Source organism: Macrobrachium nipponense, chromosome 48 (genome assembly GCF_015104395.2).
Source record: "Macrobrachium nipponense isolate FS-2020 chromosome 48, ASM1510439v2, whole genome shotgun sequence".
NCBI classification, from domain to species: domain Eukaryota; kingdom Metazoa; phylum Arthropoda; class Malacostraca; order Decapoda; family Palaemonidae; genus Macrobrachium; species Macrobrachium nipponense.
Window position 1 is genome coordinate 15,224,546 of NC_087223.1, and position 13,777 is coordinate 15,238,322.

At 40.7% G+C, this 13,777-nt stretch overlaps 1 protein-coding gene across 3 annotated transcripts in view; it reads right to left on the bottom strand.

Moving 5' to 3' along the window:
- The window catches only part of LOC135205058 (protein sprint-like), a 28,825-nt gene that overhangs the window by 6,566 nt on the left and 8,482 nt on the right, over positions 1-13,777 (bottom strand). The window contains exons 2-7 of one of the 3 annotated variants that reach the window (XM_064235328.1): positions 10,568-10,967; positions 8,491-9,487; positions 4,813-4,953; positions 4,169-4,359; positions 2,953-3,044; positions 69-2,546 (exon numbers count right to left, since the gene is read on the bottom strand). In XM_064235328.1, the coding sequence (XP_064091398.1) occupies positions 69-2,546; positions 2,953-3,044; positions 4,169-4,359; positions 4,813-4,953; positions 8,491-9,487; positions 10,568-10,752 (4,084 nt within the window). In that variant the 5' untranslated portion in view covers positions 10,753-10,967. The remainder of the gene's footprint in view (positions 1-68; positions 2,547-2,952; positions 3,045-4,168; positions 4,360-4,812; positions 4,954-8,490; positions 9,488-10,567; positions 10,968-13,777) is intronic. The other 2 variants (XM_064235331.1, XM_064235329.1) reach the window with 2 other exon arrangements.

The window sequence follows — 13,777 nt, forward strand, 5'->3', positions numbered from 1 at the left end:
TCTGAAATGTCTCTTTAAGATGGAGTACTCCTAAGGTATAAATTGAAATGTGCAATGACTGTACTCACTAATTCTCGACCGCAGGTGAGTGTCCATATTTTTAGTGTTAGTAAGCGAGATTGTCGGAGCTCCCGACACCGAGGTCGTGTCATCATCGCTCACCAGAGCCGACTCGAGAACGACAGGTCCTATTGAATCTGTGTCTGTTATTCCTGCACCACCTATGTCAGAGTCCTCAAGGAGAGGTAAGTTTAGCGCTGGGGTGTACAGGGAACTGCGTGCATACTGGTCTACGGAAGAGGCATCGTCGTCAAAGTGCATCATGGACTCCCACTTCCTGGAGTCCCACGGCTCGGAGAACTCCGTACCTGACTCGCTGACCGTCGACTGGAAGTAGTGTGTTGGGAGAGGTGGGTGGAGACGCTCTTCGAGGGGAATGTTGCTGCGGGAGGATCTCTGTTGCTGCTGCTGTGACTGCTGCTGCATTTGGAATCTCTGGTTCAGGAGAAAATCGTCCTCTCGACTCTGGTTCTGCCTGGCGACGTTGTCATACTCGCTGATCCGTGTCGTGCAGCTGGGTGCTATGGACTGGTCATCCATCAGCGTCAGGTCGGGGAGCTTCTCCGATATCAGGTCCTGTACGGTGCGATCCCCAGGAATGATCACGCTGTCCGATTCACCACCGCCGTCCCCAACTGGAAATCTTCCCTCAATACCTGTTCCGTCTTCATCGTCAGAACCAACGCCGAGATACTTCCAAGAGGAATCCACTCTCCATGGGAGTTCCGTCGACCTTTCTCCATTAGTAATAGCATTTTCGTTGTTAATTTTAGGAGGGGCTATGGGCTTTCCTCGACATTCTAATCTTGAGTGCCGTCGAACTTCTTCTCTCAGCTGATTACCGATCAGATGACTAGCATTAATTTCATTTTTTTCGTTTTCTAAGTTCCTATTTCTCTCAACTTCAAAATTCTTATTGAAGCAATTGTGAGCCTTGCCATTTGTCAAATTTTCCACGCTCGACGACAACTGCAGATCTTCGTTTGAATCTATCTTGCCTAATGAGTGACGACTTTTCCTGGCTTTCCACTGAATGTTGGAATCAGAGTAGCGATTTGTTATCTTCCTCGACAACTTGTTTGATGCCTTATTTATTCTTGCCTGGGGTGGTTGCTGGTCTTTCAATGCATCTGCAGGCTCCATGTAGAAAGGACTCGATGTCTTATGGTACGAGTTTATCGAATCCGTGCTGTTTCCATTAACTTTTTCATTATCGTATAACTGCTCGTCTTTTTTCCTTTCCACATCGTATGTGAAACTGACTGACTTCCCTGCTATTTCGCTCAAATCCCCCATGGATTTTGATATTTCACTCCTGGGCTTGAATGTGGACATTTTTGGGTGTGCTGACGTCGGAGTGGGTATCAGTTCCCGAGGGGGGCTTGACCACAGGTCTTCGTAATCGCTGATTTTATCCGCGAGAGAAGACCTACAGTAAGGTGTGTTATTCTCGATTATATTTGCTTCGTGGTAATGATTTGACAGCCGACGTCGTTCTCTTTTACCATTACGTAATCTACCCCTCCCCATGCCCAACTCTTCACCTAGGGGAGTGCCTGGGGCACAGGGTGTGCAGGGCGTACTCTGGGGCGAAGTAATTTGCTGTCTGATCTGCAGATGCAAGGCTTCTCGACAACCGTTTAACGTTCCCGCCTGGTTTCCATTGGGAGTCGTGGTCGTGCTTGTGACAAAGGGCTGAGAACCATTCGAGCTGGCAGGAGAGATTTCTAAGCTGGCCACGTGCACACTGACGCCCTGAGGGTCATCTATGTGCAGAGGCAGTGCCTTGACCTGGTTCACGTTAAGGGTGAGAGTAGTGGTTACCGTGATGTTTGAAGTTGAGGAAGAAGTCAGACACGGCCTTGCCCAACGCGGAGGAGGAAGTGGGGCTTGGGTTGAACGGGGAGTCAGCTCCCCTCCGCTCTCACTCGTCGGAGTGGCCACGTCACACATGACGGGTGGACTGAGTCTAGCAGGAGGAGTAAGTCTGTTCATACACCTCTGAGACCCAGGAGGACTTACGTGGCAGGTTCTGTGAGTACCCGGGGGACTAGAGCGAGGTGGGGGAGCCGGTTTTGTCCCAGGAGTGCCAGGTTTCAGGGGAGTAACGGGCGTAGACGGTTGTGAGCGGAAGGAAGAGAAGGAGAGTGGCTGCTCCTTCAGGAACTCTTCCAGCGGAGCCAGATTAAGAATGAGGGAAGACCTGTCGCCCGGAGAGGGAACGGGTGGAGCCGGCCGAGTGGGAGCCAACGACGATGTGGAACCACCAATTGAACTGCTCATGGATGCTCCACAGGCTCCTAATCCCACAGGAGTGACCGGGGATAACAAACTCGTAGACGAAATGCCCCGGGTGACTCCGCCTTTGCCGAAACTGCTGAAGGAGAGGTCATTTGGGCGAGGGGATGGGGTCGGAGCCCCGCTCGGAGGACCATCAGCAGTTGGGGTGCTGGCTGTTGGGCTGGCCATGGGAGTTCCCCAAAACTCTGAAAAGCGAGATTTAGCATCAGCATAAACTGTCTCTTTATTTAGCAGATACATTCGCTAAGAACTTTAGTCGCTGAGCTCTTGAATTTAATTATTTCAAATCCATAAAAGAAAATTAAATTCTGTCAAAACCAAAAAGGTGGATTAACTTTTACCATTAGTGATACTTTTATTCTTTTCGTTTAAAACCTAATTAAGAACATTAGAATTTCATATCACGACCTAATGTATAATGTATCCTACATCACAATACATAATAAATTATAAAACCTTGTACTGTATATAGAAAACGTAATTATTTCCACAAGTTTAATAGTCTTTACACTCACATTGACAGATGAATCTCAAAAGTAAATACGCCTACTATAAGATAACAACCAAATGAAACACGACCTAATAACTTACCTTGGCCCAACAAGGCCAGGGATGCTAATTCATGTCGTGACTTCGCCTCCTGTATAGCTCTTGGTAGTCTGAGTTGAACTGGCAATTCATCACTGGAATGAAGAATACAGATTACTGTACGTACGTCTAATGACATAAGGTAATAATACGCAGTATGAATATTATGTACAGTATACGTACATAAGGAACCCTATTTTTCAGGTTTATGTTCTGAAGTATGTTACTGTTTGTGTTGTAATGAGGGAGGTCTACCTTCTGTCTTTAACATGGAAAATAAATAAAAGCTCTTTTGTTCACATATCAGACATAAAAAAGTCCTAACAAGCCTTGGGATATTCCGCCTATATGTGTCCTACTTAAAGAGGGCCTTTGATTTTCCATCTGTTCCAGTTTTATACTTTTATTTATCCATTTAAGTCACCAGACCTTTGATAGTAGTAGTCTGTTCCAGTGCATGATCTGTAAAATGTGGTACATTTCAATTTGAATGCAATCTGTGAACTTATGATTTGAACTATGATACTAGTTCTGGTGTCGATGAAAGGGGAATTTTTGTAGTTTATGGTGTTGTAAGAAAAATTGAAACGAAGCTGAAAATTACCACATATGTATTCTGGAGGATGCATCATTGAGATTTAAAAGGGTCGAGAACTCTTTGGATAACCCTACACTGAACCTTGTAGAGGAGTAGTGCCACTAGTATACCTCATGCAGTGCACTGTAGGCATTTGTTATGGTTCTCTGTAGCGTCCCTTTGGCCCTTAGCTCCGACCCCTTTCATTCCTTTGACTGTACCTCCGTTAACATTCTACTCATTCCATCTTGCTATCCGCCCTCTCCTAACATCTGCTACATAGTGCAACTCCTACTAAAGATTTTCCTCCTGTTACACCTTTCAAATCTTTTCACTGTCAGTTTCTCTTTCAGCACTGAATGACCTCATAGGTCCCAGAGCTGGGCTTTAGGCCTTAATTCTATAGGCAGTCACAGGTTATCAGCAGTTTCGGTTAATGGGGATCTGGTTTTATGGTGCTCGTCTAGCGCCAAAAAATCAGGGATTTAGGGCGCCATAATATACCTGACAGAGGTGCCATTAACCGGTTTTGGCGCCGTTAACCAAAACTCGGCGTCATAAATTGCCAAGTTTCAGTTAATGGCGGTTTTCACTCATCAGCACCCTGCCGATAACTTGGGACTTACTGTATTCTATTCTTACCAGCACTGCGAGTAGTAGGAGATGAGGGCAGGGGGGCTGTCGAAGCGATTCTCCGAAGCCTCCAGAGAGTACGACGAGCCGTTGCTGTGGATCTCGATGAGATAGTGCTGGATGTACGGCCCTTTGTCCTGGGGAAGCCGTACGCTAAGGGCCAGTGTGTCTGGCTTGCTGCTCTGGCGTACAATGAAGTTCTGGAAGTGTCAATAAATGAGTTAACAAGGAAGAACTTCATTTTAAAAACATTTACAGAAGGAAACCTCAATTTTATACGTATAAATATTGAAGGAAAACTCTATTTTAAATATTCATTGAAAGGAAACTCAATTTTATAAGCCATTTTAAAACATATCTTGCAGGAATAACAAACTTATAAAAACTGTATCATCATTCATGATTGCTAAATGTGTCTACCTATATATGAAAACCATTCAAAAACCAGCTTACAAGAAAAATACATGATAAACCTGTAATTTAACTGTTTAGGTCTGTAGTTATACAGTTACAAAAACCATTTTAAAAACCACTTTATAACAACCCTGCATCTCCACTGCTAACCTAACCTCTTCCTAAACCTACAGGGGACCAAATCCATCCTGTAGGTCTTACCGAGAACCCCCCCACAAAGCTTTAAAAAATAAACATACCCCTTCATCTTTGCCCTGGAGGAGATGGACAGCTCCTGACCTCTGCAGGTCAGGGAGGAACCATATGGGGTTGGTCTTCATCAACCTCTCCTCCAACTGTATGACACAAGGTTCACATTCTGATCCATCAATGCTGCCACTCTGTTACGAAGGAGAAAATATATTCAATTAACTATTTTAACGTTTTGATATGACCCTATTTAACCTTTTGAATATGGTAAATACACGATGAATTGATGCCAAGAGGGAGAAATAATTTTAAGTATACTAACTAAACTGTTTTAATAGGTTGACGTGACCTTCGTATGACCTGGGTAAGGTCATATGACCTTATTTAACCTTTTGAATGTGGTTAAATGTACAATTACTGACTGGTACTCCAATTACATAAAATAAACTAAAGTTTAATGAGCATACAATGTGCTAATCATTCATTATACTATATGATCATGAAATAATGATTACCAAGGACTCATACGATGATAAGGACCTGAAGATACCGACAGATCTTTAAATTAAGGATTAATTTAATAATTAAAGCATCTATATAGCCTGTAAGTCTTACGTAGTCAGTTACAGGGACCTGTATTATATATACAGTCTGTATTATATATATAGTCAATATTCGAGAAACAGCAGGTCACGGAATTGTGTACCGTTCTCTCTCGCTCTCTCTCTCTCTCTCTCTCTCTCTCTTCTCTCTCTCTCTCTCTCTCTCTCAGGTGAAAGTATGAAGTTATCACATCCCTGATGACAACAAGACGAACAAGGCTTCAGAATTTTAACTGTCATCTCTAGACTTGTAAAAATGACATTCTACCGTCAACCGTGGCCACCAGACGGTTACGCACACGAATTTCAATTATACGTTGAGACATCAGGTGGGTACGACACACCACCTTTGAATACTGAGAGAGAGAGAGAGAGAGATAGTCTTGAACAGCAAAAATGGGTAGAGTTGAATGGGCCAAATTGATGAATATTTTAATCCTGTTAAAAATTTTGACAAATTACAAGATTCTATTGAAAATAGAAGTTATTTTCGCTTTTCTCTACCGTGGAGTCCGACGGGGTTGGAATCCTGTGCTCTAGGCCTAGGGGATGTATATATTTAAATGAAGAATTGACGAGAAAGCTTCAAAATGTTTGTGAATGTTTGAACAAGGAGACATGACTGATGACCGGCGATGATTGCTGTCACAAACACTAAGACACAAACAGGGCCCTTCCCCCAACCGCCCCCCCCCCCCCCCCCCCACCCCCCCCCCCCCATTCACTGCTGTCCAAAGGTTGTTTACCCAAGCAAGACCTTATGGGACTTGAACCGTTTGTTTATTGTTTGTTTAGTGAAAAACAAACAATATACACCGCTATCTGAATAGACTTATCATTTACCTTAATTTCACGTATAAATATATCGATAAAACACAAGGTTATATTAGTATTAAACGGTCTCTTACGGACAGGTGACTCTACAGGTGTTTGTGTGTACAAGAGAGAGAGAGAGAGAGAGAGAGAGAGAGAGAGAGAGAGAGAGAGAGGGGTTTCTTTAAGCCAGCGACACATATGAGTCTAGGACATCCCACCCCCATCGGTCTACAGGTCCTGGGGAGTGAGTCACTCTTTTCAAATAAGGACCTGGTGCCTTTGAGGACAAAGCTCTCTCTCTCTCTCTCTCTCTCTCTCTCTCTCTCTCTCTCTCTCTCTCTCTCTCAGCACCAACCATCAGCAATATTAGACCAACTCTCAGTCTATGATCTAAGACTGTGAGACGCCATTGTTACAAAAGATATTATGAACCAAACCCAGAAAAAGTGCCAGATATTACGAGAGAGAGAGAGAGAGAGAGAGCCTGATATAATAATAATAATCAAGCAGGCTTCATAAATCCCAAATAAATCCGGATAAAGAGATATACAAGATCTGTAATCAGACAGATTTCGTCTTATCTTCGTCACATTTGAACCAGGGATTTCTCCACTTTCTTTCATGTTTCCCGAAGGGGGCTTGACTCAAGTTGAAGATAGACCACTCGGGTTATAGTATAGTACTCCGCTTCCTTCAAGTGAGCTAGCTTTATTTGCTCACTTTACCGTAATAAAAGCTTTCTTTGGGGGATTGAGACTAAGTCTAGAGTTATGTCATCAATTGCTTTTCACTTTGACTGAACTGTTAACCAAGGTTATTGACCTCCTCAACCATAACAGCTGTTGCCTTACAGAGAGAGAGAGAGAGAGAGAGAGAGAGAGAGAGAGAGAGAGAGAGAGAGAGAGAGAGAGAGAGAGTCTGGAACCAGCTAACTATAAGGATGTTAAAATTAGCATCAACTGGATAACACTAAAATTACGATACTAGTTAATATCTAGATTAAATGTCATAATAAACATATAAGAAAAACAATTAAAATAGAACATCTTAACACCAAACATTCGTCAAACGATGGAAAAATGAATATAACATTGCTAACATTCGTGCATGACAAAATACTTTGATTTGAACACACTGACCAAAAACATGCAGATAAAATCTTATAAAAAAAAATTATACTAACTCAAAGGTGTAGGTGTAAAAATGTCTTAATTAATCGCATTAAAATGATGAGGTGAAGATTATATGGATTTAAAAAGGGGATTACTTGTTTATTTCAGGATTTAGAATGTGAAAGTTAAAAGGGGGATTACTTATTTATTTTTGGATTTAAAATGTCAAGCAATGGCTTAGTTTAAAAAGGTGGAGTTATATATCTTAGGATTTAAAATGTCAAGTAATGGCTTAGTTAAAAAAGGGAGTTACTTGTTTAATTCAGGATTTAAAATGTGTCAGGGTACGGCTAGTTTAAACGGGGAGGTTACTATACCCCATATTTACTAAAGGATTTAAAACGTCAAGCAATAACTAGAGAGAGTTTAAAAAGGGGATTACTTGCTTATTTCAGGATTTAAAATGTCAAATTTAAAATGGGGGTTACATATTTCAAGATTTAAAATGTCAAATTTAAAAAGGGGATTACATGTTTATTTCAGGATTTAAAATGTCAAATTTAAAAAGGGGATTACATGTTTATTTCAGGATTTAAAATGTCAAATTTAAAAAGGGGATTACTTGCTTATTGCAGGTTTTAAAATGTCAAATTTAAAAAGGGATTACATGTTTATTTCAGGATTTAAAATGTCAAATTTAAAAAGGGGATTAAAAGTTTACTGCAGGATTTAAAATCTCAAATTTAAAAAGGGGAAATCATGTTTATTTTAGGATTTAAAATGTCAAATTTAAAAAGGGGATTACATATTTGTCAAAATTTAAAATGTCAAATTTAAAAAGGGGATTTCTTGGTTATGGCAGGAGTTAAAATGTCAAATTTAAAAAGGGGCTTACATGTTTATTTCAGGATTTAAAATGTCAAGCAACGACTATAGGTAGTTTGAAAGGGAGAGTTACTTGTTTATTTTATGATTTAAAATGTCAAGCAATAACCAGAGGGAGTTTAAAGAGGGAGAGAGTTACTTCTTTCAAGATTTAAACTGAAACGACAGGACTTGAAATGCCAAGCAAACGCAATATGAAAAAAGGGGGCGGGGCCAAAACAACAACCACAGTTTAAAACAGGCACTACAACAAGAGAGAGAAAAGTTAAAAAAAAAAAAAGAAACGTTAGTAGAAAGGCCTTTAAAAATCTACCTGGTAGTTATCGTCAACCTCTGACCCGCCACCATCATCATAGTCGAACTGGAAGGACGGAGACAACACACCAGCTGAGGGTGAGGCGGTGGTCATTGAGGAAGAGGATGAGGAGGAGGTAGTGTTAGTGTTGTTGTTGTTGTTATTGTGGGTGGAGGAGGCTAACGAGGAGTTAGTGGAGGAGGAGGAGGTGTTGAAGCGGTGGGCCGAGGGTGAGGAGGAGCAGTCGTTAAGGTTATTGTGTTGTTGGTGGAGATACTGGTGGTGATGGTGAAGAAAGTGAGGGTGGTAGTTCTGCGCAGGCGTGGTAGGTGTGTTAGCTGTGGGGGTAGCTGTAGAAGCAGCCTGTGGGGAGGCATTGGCCACGTGCATCATCATCATGCCCTCTTCGCCAGCTCCACTGCTACTGCTGCTTCTGCTGGCTAGGTCTAGGTCCTGTGTCATTAGCATGGTCGTACCCTGGTGGCTGCTGCAGAAGAGGCTGTCGGAGAGGAGGCTGTCCTCACCACAGGGGCGTCGTATTCCACCACGGAGGTCGTGGGTGAGGTCGTCCTCCCGCCCAAGACTACTGCTGCTGCAGAAGAAGAAGTCCCGCTGGGATTCCTCCTCTTCTTCCCTGCTGTGGTCGTACGCGAAAGCAGTTTCGGGTAGTCCGACAACAGGTACTGCTGCTTCTGGTGGGTGAGGGGGAGCGGGGGAGGGCTCTCCGTCGGGGGAGGAGGAGGAGGAGAGGAGGTGCTCGTTAACGTCGATGAGGGAGTAGATGGACCAGGATTTGTTGTTGAGAGGTTGAGCGATGCCAGAGGAATCGGGGTACTTCTTTCTTCTCCCGCCGGAGAGGATTGGGATGTCGTTTGGGTGGTGGTGGTGGTGGTGGTGATCTGTTCCTGCGTACTGTGGTGGCTGACTGCGGTCACCTGCTCTAGGACCTGCTCTAAGGAGTGTGACGTTTGGCTCTCCCACACTTGCCATATGCTTGTCAGCGACACCATCTCTTCTGCGGAAAGACAAAGAAAAAGACATGTTAGTTGAAGAATTTTCCAAGAATTAAAAAAAAAAAATGTTGTCAACAAGTCATGCACATGTTTCCAACTTGTCACAAACATGTTGAATACAAGTCAACAACTTGACGACAGTTACCAACTTCGTCACGAAACATGTTGATATGTCAACAACTTGTCAGCGTGTTACCAACTTGTCACAAACATGTTGAATACAAGTCAACAACTTGTCAATGTGTTACCAACTTGTCACAATGTTGAATACAAGTCAACAACTTGTCAACATGTTACCAACTTGTCACAAACATGTTTATTACAAGTCAACAACTTGTCAACATGTTACCAATTTGTCACAAACATGTTGAATACAAATTTACAACTCAATTGTAGTCTTAACCAGCATTTAAGAGGTTATCCAGCACTTGTTCCCCACTTAAGGGGCTGACTTGTCTTCAACTTATTTATATACATATGCAGTAAGTTGCCAACATGTTTCAGACATGCTTTGCTGTGGTGTGGACACACTGTAAGTCTTAAATTAAAAGATTTAATGGTTGGAGTGTACAAAATATAAGGAACATAGCTCTTTACAATGAAATAATGTACCTACTACAGTAAATAGATATGAGTTACAGTATACCAAATACATGCTTAATACCCAGAATTCATTATTCTCTACCTTCCTGTGTATTCCTCTTAACTGTTCAGCCTTCATATTTAAGAGTTTAATAATAAAATAGGAAAAGGTCGTTTGGTATTTTAACTACAAACCTTACACAGTTCTGGAGTTCTAAGAAGTGTGTTTGTAATAAAAAATATTGGAAAAATCTCCTAACCACAAACATTGGAAAGCTCTAAAGTTATTTTAAAGTAGAGTTTTCGTAATAAATACTTAGAAAAAAAAGGTTCTTTCAATTTCTCAAACTCCAAAACATTACATTCTTTCAATCTCTCAACTCCAGATCATTACAAAGTTCTGATTTAAAGTAGTTTTCGTAATAAAAACTTAGAAAAAAAGTCTTTTAATTTCTCAAACTCCAAAACATTACAAAGTTCTGATAAAAGTCGTTCTTCACCTGCTGTATCTCCAACAGATGCAGTCACTTTCGTCACACCTGTGACACCTGCTCCTTGAGAGCACCTTATCCAAAGCCCTGGAGATAAAGGTCAAGAAACGGCCGTTTTTCCCAGAGTCGAAGTGACTGAGGCTGGTGGGAGTCAACACAAAACTCCTCTGGGTTTTTCGCGTCATGTTCCTCATTTAAAAGTCAACGCAGACTTAAGGTTTAATAGTTTAGGTCCTAAGACATCTTAATGAAGACTCAAGACTCAACACCTTGTTTCAGTCTTTAAGACAATATGCGACGTGTCTTGAAGACGTTGTAATATGGCTACATGTCTCTAAATGTTTTCAGTTCACTTGTGGGTGACCGATTTGTAACCTCGACAGACACCTATCACTGGTTGTTAATAACACTGCAAGGATTGTAGGTAGTTGTTAATTATACAGATACATACAATTATAAAGATACGCGCGTAATTAACTTATAATAATAATGGAGTGTTTAGCTTATATTTTACTGCATTTCGTAAAAATGTGTCAATTTTAAAAGATATTTGGAATTGTTGTAATACAGCTAGAATTCTCTCTCTCTCTCTCTCTCTCTCTCTCTCTCTCTCTCTCTCTCTCTCTCTCTCACAAACACACGAACCAATTTCAAATCTACCATATTCTCTCTCTCCCTCAACCACAAACATAGACGAATTAAAGCTCAATTCTGCCAGATCCTCTCTCTCTCTCTCTCTCTCAGAATCTCAAAATCTATCTCTCTCTCTCTCTCTGCTCTCTCTTCCTCTCTCAATCTCTCTCTCTGAATCTCACACACACACACAGAAAGTCAACAAGATTTGGTAGAGAGAAACCCAAACAAACTGATAACAGAGATAACACCTGACCCTTCAAGTCTGCATTCGTCGAGCGATTAACTTCCGCGCATGCGCGTCAAAACGTGAGAGGGGGGGAGGGGGGTGGGCATTTCGAAGGGGAGATACGCTGTAGAGTGGATATGTTGGGAAAGGGACATCTCAGGAGTGCATATCTTAGAAAAAAATGGACACCAGAAGTGGTTATCTTACAAAAAAGGGACACTGAGAAGGTGCATATCTTTACAAAAAATAGACACTTTTTGGGGGGGGGGGATGGGGGGGGGGGGAACACTTAGGAGTGGATATCTTACAAAAAATGGACACTTTTTTGGGACACTTAGGAGTGGATATCTTACAAAAAAGGACACTTTTTTGGGACACTTGGGAGTGGATATCTTACAACAAAAGGACCTTAGAAGTGGCTATCTTACAAAAAAAAGAGACACTTAAAAGTGCATATCTTACAAAAAAATGGACACTTATAAGTGGACATCTCAGAAAACGGACACTTGGTAATGGAGATTTTAGAAATAAGGACGTTTATAATGAACATCTTAGAAAAAGGGACATTTTTGAGAGGACATCTTAACAAAAGGGACATCTTGGCAGTCGAAAGCTTAGGAAAAAGGACACTTAAAGAGTAGTAGTATACATCTTAGACGAAGTATTAACACTTGGGAGTGGACATCTTAGAATAAAGGGACACTTGGGAGTGGATATCTTAGAAAATGGGACATTTGGAAATGGAATGGACACTTATAAAAATGGACACAAGGCGGAGTGAATGTATCAAGAAGTGGGCACAGCAAGAGTGACTATGTCAGTAAGGGGACACTGATCAAAGAATGGACATATAAATGGGACATAGGACACTTGAATTGAAGAGAGAGAGAGAGAGAGAGAGAGAGAGAGAGAGAGAGAGAGAGAGTGGCATCTGTACTTTGGGGTACAAACTATCAGCAATTTTGCCAAAAATTTCAACGTAAGTCTACGAAAGTACAAACACTCTACAAGCGAACATTTCCCTGTAACATCTCTCAATCAACACAAAAATACAGGTATACAGAATGTATACAGTATACACCACTGCCTCTGGGACACGAAAGCACTTCATACACATAAAATTATTCCCCAGTAGCTACAATCTAACACCCAGAGACTAGGTTAATGTACAGAGGTTTACAGAATACGGGTCACTGTAGCAATCTCGGATTAAGGTACAGGATTAGGGGGGGTGGGATCAGCTCTTATCAGGGGCCTCTGATAAACCTCTTCCTGGAAACTGTTTCACCAATCGACGCCAAATCCTTTCGAAGGAATTGCGTGTTTGGCAAATGGCAGTTTTGTGGCGTACTTAAGCAGTCTCCAGCAAGGTTGAATTCTGAGTCATGCTTACTCCCAAGAGAGTTGTATAGTGTCTTATAAAATTGGCAACTTGTGCAGTACATTCTCCTTTAGAAAGAGATCATTCTGACTACTTATAAACTACTTTCCCCCAAAGAAAAGGTTGATTCTGACTACTTATAAATTACTTTCCCCTAAAGAAAGGGTTGATTCTGACTACTTATAAAATACTTTCCCCCTAAAGAAAATGTTGATTCTGACTACTTATAAACTACTTTCACCTGTAGAAAGGGATGATTCTGACTACTTATAAAGTACTTTCTCCTTTAGAAAGAGATCATTCTGACTACTTATAAAGTACTTTCCCCTATACAGAGATAATTCTAACTACTTATAAAGTACTTTCCCCTAAAAAAAAGCGATAATACTAAGTAAATTTGATTTAAACTTATATATACTTTCTCCTTTAGAAAAGGAGCTTATCAAGTACTTATATATAAAGTGGTAAGTCTCAAGAACTTATAAAATGGAAAGGGAGACTCCAATTACTTATAAATTCTTCTACGCACGAGCTGGAGTCAAAACACGTATCGTACGAACTGCAAAACTACTCGAGACAAAGCACTTGAATTTTGTCAAGTGGTAAAGCTTTATTTATTTTGAATGAATGATGTTATCACCTAATACAGAATACAGTTTCCTGAACTCACATCAAAATTTCTCTTTAGATAAGCTGGTATATAGCAGCCCTGTATTATTATTATTATTATTATTATTATTATTATTATTATTATTATTATTATTATTATTATTATTATTATTATTATCATTATTAATTATTATTATTATTATTATAAAACCCTATAGAACAAGCCTACAGGGGCCACTGACTTGAAATTCAAGCTTCCAAAGAACATTACAGTTATCATACAGAGGATAAAAGGCAATACAGAAAGAGGAGATCAGTTATCAGAAAAAAAAGATAAATAAATAAAAATATAATAAATAAATAAAAT